Raw genomic sequence first — 15,798 nt, 5'->3', positions numbered from 1 at the left:
AAATATTTGACTTGGAACTGCACAATATTCTCATTTTAGAAATTAGCCCCATGAGATATTAATGAGCACACATTAAATTGATTAAAACTGGCTGACTGACAAATCTCAAAGTAGTCATTAATAAACCGAATGAGCCTGGTTCTAGCGGGTTTCCAAAATATCCATTCTTTGCCTGATGTGATTTAGTTTCTTTAATCGGGGATCTGTAAGTAAATACACAATCACTGCTGATAATCCCAAAGCCTCACAGAATGCTAATTAACCAGGACAGGGCATTCATACAGATTGATCTGGATCACTGGGGCCCATTCAAGCAAAATACCTTTTAAAGCAGCTAAAGTTATGCATACAGGAACAAACAATACAAAACACATTCATAGTCCCGAATAAAAGGAATTTAGGGTTCGTGGCTGACAAACAGCAGTGTGATGCTGTAGCAGTAAAGGCTCATCTAAAATTTGGATGTATAAAGAGGTGATTTTACTGTTCTGTATAAATTATTTCAGGTGGAGGGCCACTTAACAAGTTTTGGTGAGCTGTTGAGGGCTGAATGGGTAGCCCTGCCCCCTGGCAGTTGCCCCACCCCCTTTTGCCATTTTGGGACCGGAAGTCCCACCCCGACCTTTGCCACCGGGTGCCCTTCCCCTTGCCCCCATACCCCTGGGGGGGAGGGATTAGAACCAAAAAAAAAACAAATCATACACTAAAAATCAAACATTTACTCTAACATCTTTTAATTTTATTACAAAAAATACTTTAGCCATGATTTGTGTTTTGCATAGTGTATATAGAGGTGATTGCATAATAACTCAAGGAAAAAATTCTTATTTTTTTTTTTATTTTGTGTGTGTATGCTGGGTGTGTGTGTATATGGTGGGGATGGGGGTTGGGGTGTGGGTGGTGTGGTATGCAAGGTGTGTGGTAGGATATGAGGAGTGGGGTGGTTGTGTATATGTGGGGGATTGTGGGAGATGGTGTGGGTGTCGAGGAGGCTACGGACACCTCCCCACCCATGGCACAGCAGCAGGCAGGCGCTCAGTGGAGCGTGGCTCCAACCAGCACTGCACAATGCCACAAGGGACATGGCTCCCCTGGCAGTCTGTATTTCTGGCACTTCCCCCCACTCGCACACAGCCTCTGTGCTCACACAGCAGGGAGGGAAGCCCCACATGCTGGAGCCTGGTGCTTTCCCTGCCAGGGCTGCACAGCACAGGAAAGAAGCCCCACTGCACGGAGCACCAACAATACAGACAGCCCGGGGGAGGCTGCGCCCCTTGCTGCAATGTGCAGCACTGGCCGGAGCTGTGCCCTGCCAGGTGCCTGTGCCCTGAGCGCCCAGCCTGCTGCTGCTACCCCCGACTGTGGGGCTGTGCGTGGTGGGCGTATGTGGGGGGGATCCCCACGCTCTTCACCCTCCCACACACCCACATGCTGCCCACCCTAGCTCCGTGCTGCTCCCAGCCCCACAATCTGGGCCCTGCCCTTGCAGCTTCCCTACCTGCTGCCCAGAGCCAGCAAGAGAGTGGGGAAGTGGATCAGGTCCCCGGGGGAGCGGTAGAGGCAGCCCCACTTGGAAGCTACATGCAGGCCAGGAGGGTGGGAGCGAGGCTATAAAGTATGTTTGGGGGCTTGTGTACACTGGGCGTCTCACTCCCACCCCCGGGGGCGGAAGGGCTGGGCAGGGCACAATTTGTCGGGGGGCCATGCTGGCCAGATGAAAGTGCTTGGTGGGCTGGATCCAGCCTCCCGGCCATATTTGCCTGCCTCTGCTGTAAGCATTACTCAAGCTAGTAGTGGTATGCACTGCAGCATACAATTCTTATGTTCAAATTTTTAAAACGAAGTTGGGGTGCCAAAAGAGCAACAAACGTGTTAAAGACTAAAGAAAATGTCTTGTGATAAAAGATGCAAAGAGGTTCACTTGTTTTGCTGATTAAAAAGAAGGATCAAGAGGTGACTTAATTATGATGTATAAGCATCTGCCTGGGCAGAAGACGCTAGCTGACAAAGAGCTCTTTCAGTTAGCAAAGAGCATAGCAAGAATCAATGGCTAGAGGCTGAAGCCAGATAAATTCAGATTGGAATTAAGGCCCCAATTTCTAACAGTGATGGTGATCACCCCTGGGACAAACTCCAAAGGAAAATGATGGCTTTTCCACTAGCAGCAGGGGTGTAGCATGGGCAGACCTTATGCTAGTTTCTCCCTTCAGTTTTGCCAGTGCACATTCATCCTGCTTTAAAACATGTCTCTCAGAATGAATGACTGTATAGTCAGGGGTGGATCCAGGGAGGATGCATTTCCACTCCTTCCCCCCACCCTTATTTCTGCTCCAACTAAACTTTAAAATTACCTACAGACTTCACTGCTCATTATCATCTTCCTAATCTCTCTCCCCACTTCACACGCGTTAATGACTCTCCTTTTTAAGGTCTTGATGTTCCATTAATCAAGCTATCCTTTTTTCTGCAATTTTGCTGTCTGTTAGCCATTCCTGCTAACGTCTCTCTTCTGTTCATAGCCTTGCAAAATGTTTTTAGTTCTAGCTAAAAACCTGCATTCAGGTGTAGTAATACTAACTCAGGTGTAGAAATGACTGACAGTAAAGTATTGGAGGTACTGTCAAGATGATCAAGAAGACTAGATTTTGTTTTACAGATCTGAATGAGAGATTTATATTTATTTGTAATGGTGGCAGGACTAAAAATACCATATCTTTCAACTGTTTTTTGCCTAGTTTGTCATCATTTTTAAACATAATCTAGCAAGCTGATATTTTTAAGTGCACATTCCAGCAGTTACGTTGATTTTCTTGCTTTGAACTTAAACTGAACAACAGGGCTGGGCCCCTAGCACAGTGGTTTTCAAACTTCCTAAAGTCACAGAAACTTTTCATAACACTTATTTTGTCACAAAACCCCTACCCCAGCCAGGGGACTCAGCTTAGCAATGACAGCAGACCACCTCCTGGCGCACACCCGCATTTCTCCTGACGACCTGTTGCAGGACCCCAGGGTTCTGCAGAGCATGGTGTGAAAACCAGTGCCCTAGCATATTAGTAAAGCTTCTAGTTTCTTTTCAACTGGAGAAAAAATGTTTCATGTTATATGTGATGATGCACCTCACCACACCATACCATCTGCACCTTCCTCTTCAAAATCGTAGATCCTCCCATGTGCACAGTCCATCCAAATCCTAGTAAGTGAAACCAAAGAAACTGCTACAAGTGGTTATTGCCCCAGCCTAGTAGAGCATATAAAGTCATACTACTTTTAAGCTTGCAGGCTGTTCCACTGAGTAGCAGAACTATACACAAGTATAAGTTTAAACCCATGCTCAAGTGCATTATACGAGGCCATTGAGTCAGTGCCATAGCTGGGAATAAGACAAGACCCCTCTAACTCCTGGTCCCAATTCCATCCACTGAATCCTGCTTATTGCTTTAATAGAGCTGTCTTTGTCTCTTAGATGAGTACTATGCCAGGCCTTCCAACTCGGCCCTGCTTCTATGATATCGACTTGGACCCAGTGACAGAAGAGGTGAATGGGCTCTTCTAAAAAACGTTGCCAACCAGAGGTAAATGTCTTCCTTAGGCTAGTTTGCAAATGTTTGAGTTTTATTTTTAAAGCCTGAGCTAACGTAGTTACGCTCATCTCAGCATAAGGCTACATGTTTTCATTTGATTATAATTCAGGCTAAAAGTTTCCTGCAGTACTATAATTTAGTAATTGGATTTATTTTTCTTTCTAGCTACCAGAAGACTACCTGATGAGTAATGTAAACTGAACTCTGCCCTGACTTAAGCCAAAATAAGATACGACTGAGAATGCAAGATGTGAAGTGAATGGGATAAGAAGTATATGGGAATGACTGGAATATATATACGTTTGTTTAAATTTACAGTAATTTTTTAAAAGTCTTATTCCAAGCTAATCTTTTAGTTCAGTGAAGAACCTGCAGTAAGTTTTACACACTGATATTTTAAAGAATTTCCTTAGTGAATATGAACATTCTGCTTCATACTTGTAGCCAAACCACCAGTTTTAACCCTCCCTTTCTATCACTGATTTTAAGATGATTTTAATATATTAAAACATAAAAATGGAGTTTTCTGACTTGTCCAATGTTTGCAACAGCCTGGGGCTTAAGTTGTTTTCAGCATATTTCTAGAGTGTGGATAGACATCATCCTTTGAAGGCTGGACAGTGTCTTTCTACCTACTCAATTTTAGAATCCACTGCTAGCATTCAAGGAGAGGATGTTGTAACATGAGACTGCACCAGTAGCAGTCACAACTACGCAGCGAAGAAGAATTCCTTTGTTTCTCCACTTCCCAAAAGCTTTTGGTTTCTGGTGTGTTTTGTGCTTATCAACATGTGAACCATATCAGATCTCGCTATTAGAAATCCCTGCTGTGATCAGCATCTGTGTGATTTATATATATATTGTGCTATTGACAAAACACAAGACATCACCTTTTTGCAGACTGGCTTCCCATTCAGTGGTGGTGGCTGAAGAAGAGAATATGCCATACATGGTTTTCTGACTTGGATGAGTTTTCCTACACTTGCTTCCTGAAATATCAGGAACAGAGACACCACAAGCACCAAGGCAAATTTTTTGCGACGGTGTTTGTCAGAGTAGTCCAAAAAAATTCTCATCATGGGAAAATGAACTTGTTGCCAGACTTGTAATTAATACAAATGAATGGCTAAATCTTTTCAGAGTACCCTGGGCTTTAATATATGCATTGAGATTAATGAAGCTGAACTTTATTTTTATGGTCAGTTTGGGGATTGTACACAGCAGCAGTTTCCAGAATTGACAGGCAAAAGTGATTGCAGTATTGCAGTAATACTGTTGAGCCTCCAGTGCGCCAGTATGTTTAGGTTTAATCTTACATCCCTTCCTGGATACTGCATGTCATGTGTAGGAAAATAAACTACCTAAATTTTATTCAGTGGATTTTGATATGCTCACCGTTGACTGCAAGAGATCTGAAGTGAAACCACCAGTTCTGCTAATCCCAGCAATTGAACAGAAAATCTTTCCCATGCAAGCAGCGAAATATCTATGAATAATCCTTTCCACATCAGACTACAAGGCCCATTGCTTGTATCTGAGCCTAAGAGCATATTAAAGAATTGCAGTGACTGGGAGAAGCATTGATGTAGGAGTGTGCATCAGCATATGGGCTCATCTGTAATACATGTACACTATATATAGCAAGCTATCAGAGAGAATAATTATGTAACAATTACCGGGCTGTCACAGGAGTGAAGTTACAATAACTTAAGTTGTCATAAGATTCCTAAGAGGCATTTTTAGGCTTGTTTAAAATTTTCTTTTATATAATATTCAAAGCAAAGCAGTTATTTGCAATCAGATTTTCAGGGTGTGAACAGGCTCTTGGCATGGGGTCAGGAATTGTTTTTCCCCATGTGTAGGGCATAGCTAGGTACATGAGGAGCTCCTTCAACTAAGGCTTCCTGTGCTGGCTGCTCCTTGGAGGCAAGCTGCCCATCCTGCAGGTGCCAGGTGCTTCATTCAGTCTTTCTCTCTCATCTCGCTGTTGCTTTTCCTGCTGCATCCCCCTTTTCTGAACAGCCCATCTCATTCCTTCAACCTGCCTTTTTTCTTTCCTGGTCACGTTTTCATGTTCTTTAGTATGACGCTCTTAAACATTAGAAAGTAGTTTGTCCTCTCCCTTTCTGCAAGGACTATTTCAGTTGACATCTCCTTAATCCAGTGATTAATCATAGAAGTACAGGGCTGAAGGGGACCTCACAAGGTCATCTACTCCATCTTCCTGCTCTGAGGCAGGTAATTATACCCAGACCCTCCCTGAAAGATGCTCATCTAACCTGTTTTATAAAAACCTTCATAGATGGGCTTTTCCCAGTCTTCCTTGACTGCCTGTTCCAGGGCTTAACCATCCTTAGAGTTCAGTTTTATGGATCTCATAATTTTTTTTTTTTTTTTGCATAAAACAAGCTAATTGCCATTTTTCTGAACTTCAGTGGGCATTCATTAATTGCTGTTTGTTTTTTTTTTTTATAAACCTGACCCCAGTTGTCTTTCCTCCCTAGTGCTGTGGGGCTGGACACACTGATCTTGCGAGGTCCCTTCCAGCCCCCAACCATCTACGGATCTATGAACACTTTACATACTGGATAAACCTTCAAGTCTCCTCCCCGCCCCCCTCCATGCCTTCTGCTTTTGTCTAGAGAGATCAAATCCAAATGATGTAAGACTTCCTTGTGCCTTTACAGACCTGGAAAACTGTTTGTGTCACGGAAAGAACATTCCCATGGTTACCCAAGATGGTGGCATTTCTGCTAAGTTCCATCTGTGACATAATGTGGGATGTTAACCTAATTCTGCTGGTTTGGGGCCAGCCATGGGCACTGAGATAGGGAGAGTACACGCTATATGTGCCTCTTCCCATGTTGCCCATGCCACGTTCACTGCCGGAGTAAGACAAATATTAGAAGAGTGCAAGCATTGCATCTCAAAAATCTGCTTTCAAGCAAAAAAGCTTGTCCTTGGTCTAACTGGAGTCCCTGCCTAGTCGCATAGCCTTAGCACCTCTGTCAGATCATTCCTCTGCATAATCAGCTTATTCTGAAACTCCATAAAAGCTGAGTTCTGTGCAATTTAACTACCCAACTGTGTTCCAGATGCAAGGTATTTAAGCTGATATGATGAGAGACCTAAATCTGTATCATCCACCTTGAGGTAAAGTACTTGAATTTGTGATTCACATTCTCTTTTTGGCATTGTGGTTAAGGCATCTTGCTGCAACTCCAGTCTCATGCTAATCTGCCCCCACCTGACTCAACTGCAAATAGATATTTTACCACTTGGACGAAGGAGTCAAATGTGATCAGACACGACGCTAGTCGCATGGTGCTGGCACATACATTTGACTTGATGCTGTTTGTTAGCTTCCTCTGTATGCCCTTGTCTTTGTCTTTTAAGGTAGAAGGAAAAAACGCCTACACCCTGACAAGCTTCATCATGATCTTTGTAGCTCCTGATAGGAACAACTCACCTAGGAGAGGCGTGGGTCGTCTCTGGATAAGGAAAAGTTGGCGGAAACACATCTGTCATAAGAGTTGCCATTAGTGTTGTTATGCATCCATCGTAATGAAGGATGTTGGTGCCAGTCAGGCCACCTGACATTTGCACAGGTAATTGCCAGCTTATGCATCGCAAATTCCTTTTTGTCACAAAATTCAGCGCCACCCAGTGTGAGCCAGGCTGCCGTTGCTCCTGCTGTGAAGGCATCTTTTGGCTTGTGTGCTGTTGCTGCTTAAGAGCATGCCCTCTGTGTTCAAAAAGGCGTATGTCTTCCCTTACTGTGGCACTTCATTGCTGCTTATTTACAGCCAAGAGCTCAAAGGAGCTAGTCAGTGGATTGCACTCAATGAAGTGAACCTTTATGTGGTCCTTGAAGCACATTTGTAGGCAACCAAGCTTTCTCTTCCCATCCTTCAAGTTCCTCATCTACGAACCGCTTGGGCAGTTGGTTGCCATCCATCTGAGCTTTGTGTCCAATCTGTCATAGCTGACACTTTGGTGGACATGCCCCCAACACACTCCAGGACTTTGTTACTGGTTGGCTTGCACCACCGTATAACGCCCAAGTCGTATGGCCAGTGAGCACAGCTATATAGCTAAGTAACACGCCGTTTAAGAAAGGGAGCAATAAGATGACACTGCCAAGTTAAATGCACCATGTATATCTGTATGGGAGAAAATACTGGCTGCAGAAGTGCGTGCACGGCTGCAAAAGTGCGTGCATTTCCAAGAAAATGCATAAATGTTCAGTACTGTCTTTGTGCTTGCTTCGTGTAGACCACCCTTGTGCCGGTCGGTCCGCATGCTGGACCAGGTACAGTTCGGTGCTTGGCTGTAGCGGCTGAAGGCAGATTGGGAAGGGCAGGGGGACGATGGTGCTCTGAGCCTCGCGCAGGGCGCTCCCTCGCGCAGGGGTTCAGCGTCCTGCGCGCTGCTCCCTCCCGCCGCAGGTGCAGTAAAGCGCGAGTTCTCGTTAGTGAACGGGGAAGTTCAGGTCCCTCTGGACACTACGCTTGGCCTGCGTCTTCCCGTTTCTTTCAGTTATCAGCACCTTGAAACGTCTTTTTTTTCTAACTGAAGCTTTAGAGGCCGGGGTGTAAAAGGGTAACATGAAGCGGGGGAAAGTGCTAGCGCGCTGTCCTACTCGCTCAACCTGCGCCCTGGCCGGGCTGCGGCTTCCTCGCCCACGATGGCAGTTTCTCCGTTTGTGCCTCAGCTGAAACCTTTGCCGGATGGCAACGGCTTTCCCGGCAGGAGCGCGTCTCGTGCAGAATTCCCAAGGCGGAAACCTGCCAGCTCCTGCTAGGAAAAGAGGAGCAGGCGCCGCCTCCCTGGGCGGCTTTTGTCGCCTTCGGACAGCCCTGCCTTTGAGCCCACCGCCAGCGGGCGGGTGCAGCTGGCCCCTGACGCCCGGTGCGGCGCGGCCGCCCTGCCGGAGCGCTGCAGCCGGGCCCGCGCGGGGCGGGGCGGCTCCCGCCTCGGGGCGCGGGGCGGAGCCGCGCCCGGGCCACCCACCCGGGGCCGGGGCCGGCGGAGCGGACGCGCAGCATCGCCCGCACCTGCCGCTGCGGGGCCGGAGCCAAGGTGGGTGCGGGGCGGCGGGCGCGGACCTCCGAGCCTGGGAAACGGCCCCCCCCCCGCCCCGCACAGACCCGGCGGGATCGGGGCCGGGAAGCACCGTCCTGCACGAAGTGCCTCGGGGCTGCGGGGAGGCGCGGGCCCCCGTCGCCAGGCAGGCTGCGGGCGCCCTCGCCGGGAGGGGGAGGGGCCCCCCGCCCCTCACCCCAACAAGTCGCGGGGAGTCCGGTGGAGGGCGAGGAAGATGCTGGGGGACGGAGCGATGAGGGCGAGGCCGGCGGAACCGGGCTGCTTTAGTCCGGAGCAGAGAAAGCCGAGGGGATTGAATCCAACCTGAGGGGAGCCGCAAAGAGGAGGGAGCCGGGCTGCTCTCGGGGTGACAGGCGCGACAGGGAGCGCTGGGTTCAGGTTGCAGCAGGGGCGGTTTCGGTTGGACGTGAGGAGAAACTTTCTCAGGCTGAGGGTGGCGAAGCACGGGAGCAGGCTGCCCAGAGAGGTGGGGGCAGCTCCGTCCTTGGAGGGTTTCAGACCTGGCTGGATAAAGCCCTGGGTGGGATGACGTAGTTGGGGCTGGTCCTGCTTTGAGCAGCGGCTTGGATTAGGTCCCTTCCCACCCTCATTTTCCATGACTTGTCTAGAAAAGGGTGTATGGGGTCGAGCCCAAAGCTGGCAGTGCACTGAGCACCTTGTCTTTCTCCTTCCCTGCAGTTTCAGACGCCACTGGCCTGAAGACCGCCAGTAATCGGCACCCACCTGCCTGCCATTCGGGATAAATGGCCACACGCAGAGGAGCACGCAAGAGGTCAGGGCATCCAGATGTGAATTTTTTGCTGTTTAATTGGGGGTGGTGTTGTTCGCATGAGGTGAAGGATGTATTGGAGTGATCCCAGAGTGTGTTGGTGTTATAAAAGAAAAGAACAATAAATGAAAAGAAAAAGAGACTGAGAAGACACCTACTTTTATATATTCTCTGGGGTTTTTCTTCTCTTTGTCTTTCCAATCAGAGGCACAGTAATGCCAGAAGAAAGGAAAAAATGATGGTGATCGTGATGAAACACTTCCCTAAATCTAATTTTTTTAAAGCTAGGTTCTCACTCTGTTACAGATTTCGTGTATTTTATCATAGATACAGACTCCAGAGCACAGAGCCTTGAGTCAAGTTTTAGCAAGCAAATTGTGCCAACGATTATCAAAAATATTCATAATAAAACATCACTTCAGAGTATATCGCATTCCTGCAGCCACTCTGGATGACACTATACGACTGCTGAATATAGCAATTCAGTTTAGCTTGTTAAAACTTCTAAGAATACGTGTATTTTTCAAAGGAATTCAAGACGTATGTAAAAGAAAATATTCCTCAAGAACTTCTCAAAGTATCCAGTAAAGGAGCATCCCGTGTACAAAAGCACGTCCTTTCCTGTTAGATACATTTGTTTGTTCATAATGTTCTGATGATGGCAGCATTTGAGGCAGCATTTCTTTAAAAAGATTACATGCATTTTATGATGAATACATGCACTGTGTGAGTAAGGTTGCCATGGAAGACATGCAAGCACTATAAATGAGTGCCTTGTGCAGTTTGGGTTATGTCTGGATTTCGCAAGCCTCCTTTTTATATTTCATATAGCTGCACATCATCATCCTGTGCATGAAGGATAAAAATATAAGATGTCTCAAGCTTATAATTTCTCTTGAGGGAATTGTGAGCTCATTTAGGGGAGATGTAGAAAATGTTTAGGAAATCAGTGGAAGATGGAAGAGAAAGGTATTTTCTCTGTTGATGTGGGAGTAAACTCCCCTTCGTTCCATATAAAATTCATCTCTTATGCTTTAATGTATCTAATCTGGCACACTAGTGACCTTATTTTGCCTTCAGATGCTGATTCCAAGAAGAACTGCAGTTGCCCGCCTGAGGATAGACTTACAGCCTAACCCTGCTGCCCACCCCCATGGATCAGGATGCACGCGGGATTTTAGAAGTGAAATGCACAAATCTGAAAAAAATATGTATTTTCATTCTTAGCGCCTAAATGTTTTTCATCACTTTGCTTTGTTGCAGACGCCCATGTAGCACTCAGAAAGATGAAAGACTACGCCATACTTTTCCGCACGTGTGGTATAACTTGTCACATGAACTGAAGTAAAACGTAAATGAGGAAAGACAGAATAACAGCTGACCCTCTCATTGGAGACAAAAGGAGGCCACTTGCTGTATCTTGTCTTACTATCACTTCAAACAGTGTTCTCATAAATGTATTAGAAAGTGGAAGTTGTTTTCTGTTGCCTATTGCCAGTAGAAAATGTTTAGTCGATGTTAGATCAAGAATTGAAAATCAATCCAGTGGATTATTGGTCAAATAATACTAATACCACATCAAGTAGTGTTGCAGGTTGATTATCCTAAAGGGGAGGCTGAATCTGGTCAGTTAAAGAAAGGAAAGCATGTTGTTAAAATGTAAATATTAAGTCTTTCTGAGGAAAGGTAAGTAAGCAAGTAATAAAACCAACTGAAAATAGAAAACTAACATACGGACCCCATTAAAACATCCCTTTGTATAGTGTCTTATCAGTAAACTAAAGCAATTAAATGTTCCTTAGAAATAACTTCTAAGAAACATCCTTTGAGCTGCTTTGAAGTTCATTCATCTGAAAGGCTAATAGAGAAAAAGTATTGTGTAAAAAATAAAAAAGGGCTACAAGTATGGAGAAGGCAGCTAAGGATATTCAAATGGAAAACACAGCGGAGTCAGAAATGCAGGGTGCAGCAAAACTGTGCCCTCCAGCTGAAGAAGAGGCAGAAAAACCCTCCATGTTTTGTTTTAAGAAAAGAAAGAAGTCAGGCAAGAAGGCTTCAGACATGAAGGGTACCTGCGAAGAAGAGTCTGCAAACTTGAATCAAACCAGCCAGTGCAGTGCAGACCATAGAGAAGGGAAAACTTCCAATCCGTCTCAGTCACCCAAAGGAGCCTGGGCAACTATAAAATGTTTTGTGAGACCAAGGAGAAAGTTAAAGTCTTCTTCCAGGAAACATGTACCTTCCGACTCTCAAGTCCAGCTGGAGACCAGTACAGAGGAGGCTGGCTTGCAGAGTTTGCCCAAGAAAGAGATTCGTTCTGGCCTGAAAATACCATGCATAAGATTTTCAAGTGGCAAGAGAAAACCCAGCCTGTGTGAAATGACAGAGGAATCAGACAACAATATTAAGGGAAATGAAGCAATGGACATTTTGAATAAAGCTACCAGTGAACTAGAGGGTTTGGCAATTGCAGTTCAATCAAGCCCTGATCAATCCTCCGGCCAATCTGCTGCAAAGAAAGAAAGTGAGAGCACGCCTGAAAAAAGTGCCGATTCTGCTGGGGAGAACGAGCTGTCGCGAGAACCCAGGCCACTTGAATCCACTGACCAACACACAGGATGCCCCATTCAGTCAGAAACAATGAATTCAGAGACAGTTGCTGTAATAGTCCAGGAAAAACAATGTCCGAGGAGCCAACCAGAAATGGCACTGCATACAGTAACCAAGAAGGATGATGGCAGCGCTCCGTTTGGTGCTGAGCCGCCTGAGGACCTACCGGAGTGTGTACCTAGAGTCACAGAGGTACAAGGCAAAAACGCCATGCCTGAGAAGCAGCCTGGACTGGATGAGTTTGGAATCAGCGTAAGCGTTAGTGAGGACTATAAAACCAAAGAGACGCTAATGGGTTCCAATCAGTCAGCATTTAGAGATGAGGCAGCAAATGTACAGAGCTGTTCAAACGAACAATTTAAATTAGAAGAAAACAAGGATGTTGATGGGGTGGGCATTGTGATTACAGTTACAGATGCAGACAATTGCGATGAAGTGGAGCCCAGCTATATCTGCAAGCTGCCCTTGATTCCACGTCAGACAAAACCCAAAGGGAGTAAGAAAAGTGGGAACTTTGATTTCAGTAGCTTTTCAGATTGCCAGCAGGGCTCAGTGGCAGGCAGTGGCCACTGGAGGGAGGATAAAAACAGTTCCCATGCTCTCTCACCCAAAGGTCTCAATGATCAGGGGCAAAGAACTTCAGAACAGTATGAATTGCTTCTGATAGAAACTGCGTCTTCACTTGTAAAAGCAGCGATTCAGTCATCTATCGAACAGCTGGTTAACGAAATGGCTTTGGAGCATAATAAACAGAACAGTTTTCTCTGATGACAAGAATGCCCAGAAAAGAGAGCAAAGCGATTTAAATTTAAAAGTACATTTACTCTGGAGATGAAAAGCCAGAAATAGTCCTGACTCCTTAGCTATTTTAGGTCTAAGCATATATAGTTTAATTCTGCATGCCAGTTACATTGCTGTGTGTATGTAAAATGGATCCAAGAATAAGTGGCTGACCTCATATGGTGCAGAATGCCTTTTGGGACCAGGCCTTAAAATGCTGCTATAGGGAATGTGGAGAGGGCAAGTTGTTTTTGTTGGGTCAGTTTTCCCTTACTGAACTCATTTTTTTTTGAGGTTGGGTGCCTGTTGCCACTATATAGTTTAGATTTTCTTGTTATTTGTATTTTATTTATGTCATCCCGTGTTTCCCAGTCTTGCAATTTCCAGAGCACCCTGCAGTTTATGGGACTTGATCTTAAGCTCCCTGAAGCTGGAGCTTTGCCATTGAGTTCTAAAGGAACAGCTTGGGTCCAGTAACTGCAGCATGATGTGGGGATGCTCAGTCCTCAGCAGGATTGAATCAGTGTCCCTCATTCAACATACCACCTTTGAAAACACAAAATGGAGCAGCTAGAGACTGGTGCATTTCATTTGGCCTTTTCTACTGTCTGCACTGTCTTGTGAACATTCAATGCATGCAGTAGAGATGAGCATGACCAAGGACTGCTGTTGCCAAGAAAATGATGTCACTTAACTTGCCTGCTCTTTCTCCCATTCAAATCAATGGCAAAACTCACTGATGTCATTGGTACAGGGCTGAGCTGAAGTCAGCCTGTTACATATATCCCCTTCTGCTGAGTCTTCCCTTTGCTTTTATGAAATTGTAGTGATGAGTGAGGCCTAAGCCTTGCTAGAGCATGTATCTGATACATGGCATGAGATATAAATAGAAATGAGCTGCTAGAGCGCTAGTGGTGAAGTATTGCCTCAGGGTTAGAATAGGTCCTGTAATCGTATCATTCTGCAATCAGTGGAGCTGTTATAGTTTACGATTATTTTTTTAATTACTGCCAGTGCCCTTGAATGCAGCCAGAATTTAATTGTATGTCTTTTAACTGTGATGGCTTTTCCCATTGCTTCATGTTTTTCCGAACCTTAACCCAGTCTCTTCCACCTCTGCATAACTGTGTTATGTCCCCCCGGTCCCCAGTTTCTCCCACCGGTTCCACTTGACTGTCTCCTCACTGGTGTTCTGGTCTATCCCACTGAAAACTTAGATCTAGCACAGTCATACTCCAGTTCAAACAACCAGAAACGTGCCAGACTGAATTCTGAAACAAGTGTGTCATCAAAAATGGCAATGTGCCCCATCATGCAAGTGTCTGCTTATAGCATGTATGTACATGTATCATATATACGTGTGTGTGCGCATGTATCATTTGACCTGTTTCTTCCCAGCTCTTTAAAACAGGCCTTTTGATTATTACCACTAGAGAATACATGTGGTAATGGGGCTATGACTTACGTACAACAGCCAAATGTTTCTTAGATGAAGCAAAAATCGCAACCTCACTTGACAACCGTATATTGACAACACGCAGGGATTTTTCCCAAGGACAGTATTCAGATTCCCATTAAATGACAAGGGCTGTACATTTTCCTGGGAAGCCATGCCCATTCAAATTTTAACACAAGAAGGAAAAAATACCATCAGAGTACACACTCAATGGTACCAACTGAATATTAGCAGTGAAGAGGAAGACCATGCCTGCATGTGTATAGACCTTTAAAAGAAGATTCCTAGATGTGACGGTGTAAAAAGTCCCTCCGTTTTCTTTTCTAGGAATATGTTTGATTAACTGTGATCTGGATCAAAGTGTCAGTAGTTCAGCATGTGCACTGTGAATGGCTTTGCGCTTTATACTGTTCCCTGCGAATATGGTGTCACACTTTAAAAGAAGATGCTTTAAGAGTTCATGGCACTTTGGAACTCCTGCACTCTCCGCAGACAATACGTGGATGCAGGAAACTACCTGTTTGATCCAGCAGACTTGCACTATACATCAGTGCTGGATGGAGAAAGGCTGCAACTGTGTAACTGTGGAGGGTCTGTTGGCATTGGCTGTGAAAAGGAACCTCTTGGGCTCTGTGAAGTGGACATAGCTTTACTCCTCAGTGAGCTAGATCATCATCTGGTGCCAATCGGGATAGCAATTTTACATGGCTTTCACGTTAATTTGCACTAGCTGAGGAACTAGCCAGCCGGCGCCTGTTGAACAAAAGAGTTATTTGAAAGAAAAGGAGAGAAAATGTGTGATTTGAGTAGGAATTTAGAGAATGACAAATATACACTTGTTCTCCTGCCTTGTGCCTGCAGGAAATCGTTATTGATGTATGTTCAGACTTGTGTTTGCCTTTCCTCTATGCTATTGCTGGTTTTCCTTCCATTAGAACTGAATGATACATAGCTGAAAATCACTTCATTAAAATCTGATGTACCTCGTGCTTTTTTGCATTGTGATTGGTGGGGCAGCTAGGCAGGGATTTTACAGTGAAAGATGAATCCACAAGGAAGTTCTGTTCATTTTTGAATGTGTCTAGCCAGCTGGGAACCACACAGTAAGTAGTAAAAGGCTGCGTAGACCCTGGGGGAACTGCAGTCTTTGGAGAATAGCTAAGCCAATGTGTCCTTTTCACAGTGTTTCATTTTGGTTCCTGCAGATTAAAGCAAATGTCTCATTTTTATTGTATCACTCGATTCACTGATTTCATTTGGACTAATCTAACAATTTGGTTAGGCTGTGAGGTTTACAAGCCTCAGACGTAATAGGACAAAATCAGACTTGGTGTAAGAGGATGAAAATTCACTGGAGGCAGTGGAATAGCACTCACTCATATAAGACCTACTTTGGGCTTACAGTTTTTCTGAGTTTATCTCTTCCTATCCTTTTAATCTCAGTGGCAAATGAGATTTGTTTACAACATAGATCAGACATAGGACTAGAACAA

The 15,798-nt window shown here is 45.2% G+C and overlaps 2 protein-coding genes across 6 annotated transcripts in view; both read left to right on the top strand.

Annotated features, from left to right (window-relative positions):
* Window positions 1-4,105, top strand: part of MTHFD1 (methylenetetrahydrofolate dehydrogenase, cyclohydrolase and formyltetrahydrofolate synthetase 1) — a 73,674-nt gene extending 69,569 nt beyond the window's left edge. For both annotated transcript variants that reach the window (XM_090034204.1, XM_090034205.1), the window contains exons 27-28: window positions 3,467-3,575; window positions 3,750-4,105. In XM_090034204.1, coding sequence (XP_089890330.1) covers window positions 3,467-3,556 — 90 coding nt within the window. In that variant the 3' untranslated portion in view covers window positions 3,557-3,575; window positions 3,750-4,105. The remainder of the gene's footprint in view (window positions 1-3,466; window positions 3,576-3,749) is intronic.
* A 145-nt stretch (window positions 4,106-4,250) lies between these two features.
* Window positions 4,251-15,539, top strand: AKAP5 (A-kinase anchoring protein 5). Of its 4 annotated transcripts, none has more exons than XM_090034206.1 (3): window positions 4,251-8,666; window positions 9,369-9,462; window positions 10,723-15,539. In XM_090034206.1, exon 3 carries the CDS (start codon window positions 11,365-11,367, stop codon window positions 12,835-12,837), a length of 1,473 nt encoding a protein of 490 aa, XP_089890332.1. In that variant the 5' UTR covers window positions 4,251-8,666; window positions 9,369-9,462; window positions 10,723-11,364; the 3' UTR covers window positions 12,838-15,539. The 4 variants fall into 4 exon arrangements, with proteins under 4 accessions (XP_089890332.1, XP_089890334.1, XP_089890333.1 ...); XM_090034208.1 differs by lacking the exon at window positions 4,251-8,666 and adding an exon at window positions 8,693-9,036; XM_090034207.1 differs by lacking the exon at window positions 4,251-8,666 and having other exon boundaries at window positions 9,053-9,462.
* The last annotated feature ends 259 nt before the right edge of the window (window positions 15,540-15,798 follow it).

The sequence above is a fragment of the Crocodylus siamensis genome, chromosome 2, assembly GCF_052110815.1.
Source record: "Crocodylus siamensis isolate JL-2025a chromosome 2, ASM5211081v1, whole genome shotgun sequence".
Taxonomy (NCBI): domain Eukaryota; kingdom Metazoa; phylum Chordata; order Crocodylia; family Crocodylidae; genus Crocodylus; species Crocodylus siamensis.
This window is presented reverse-complemented; position numbering and strand designations above follow the sequence as displayed.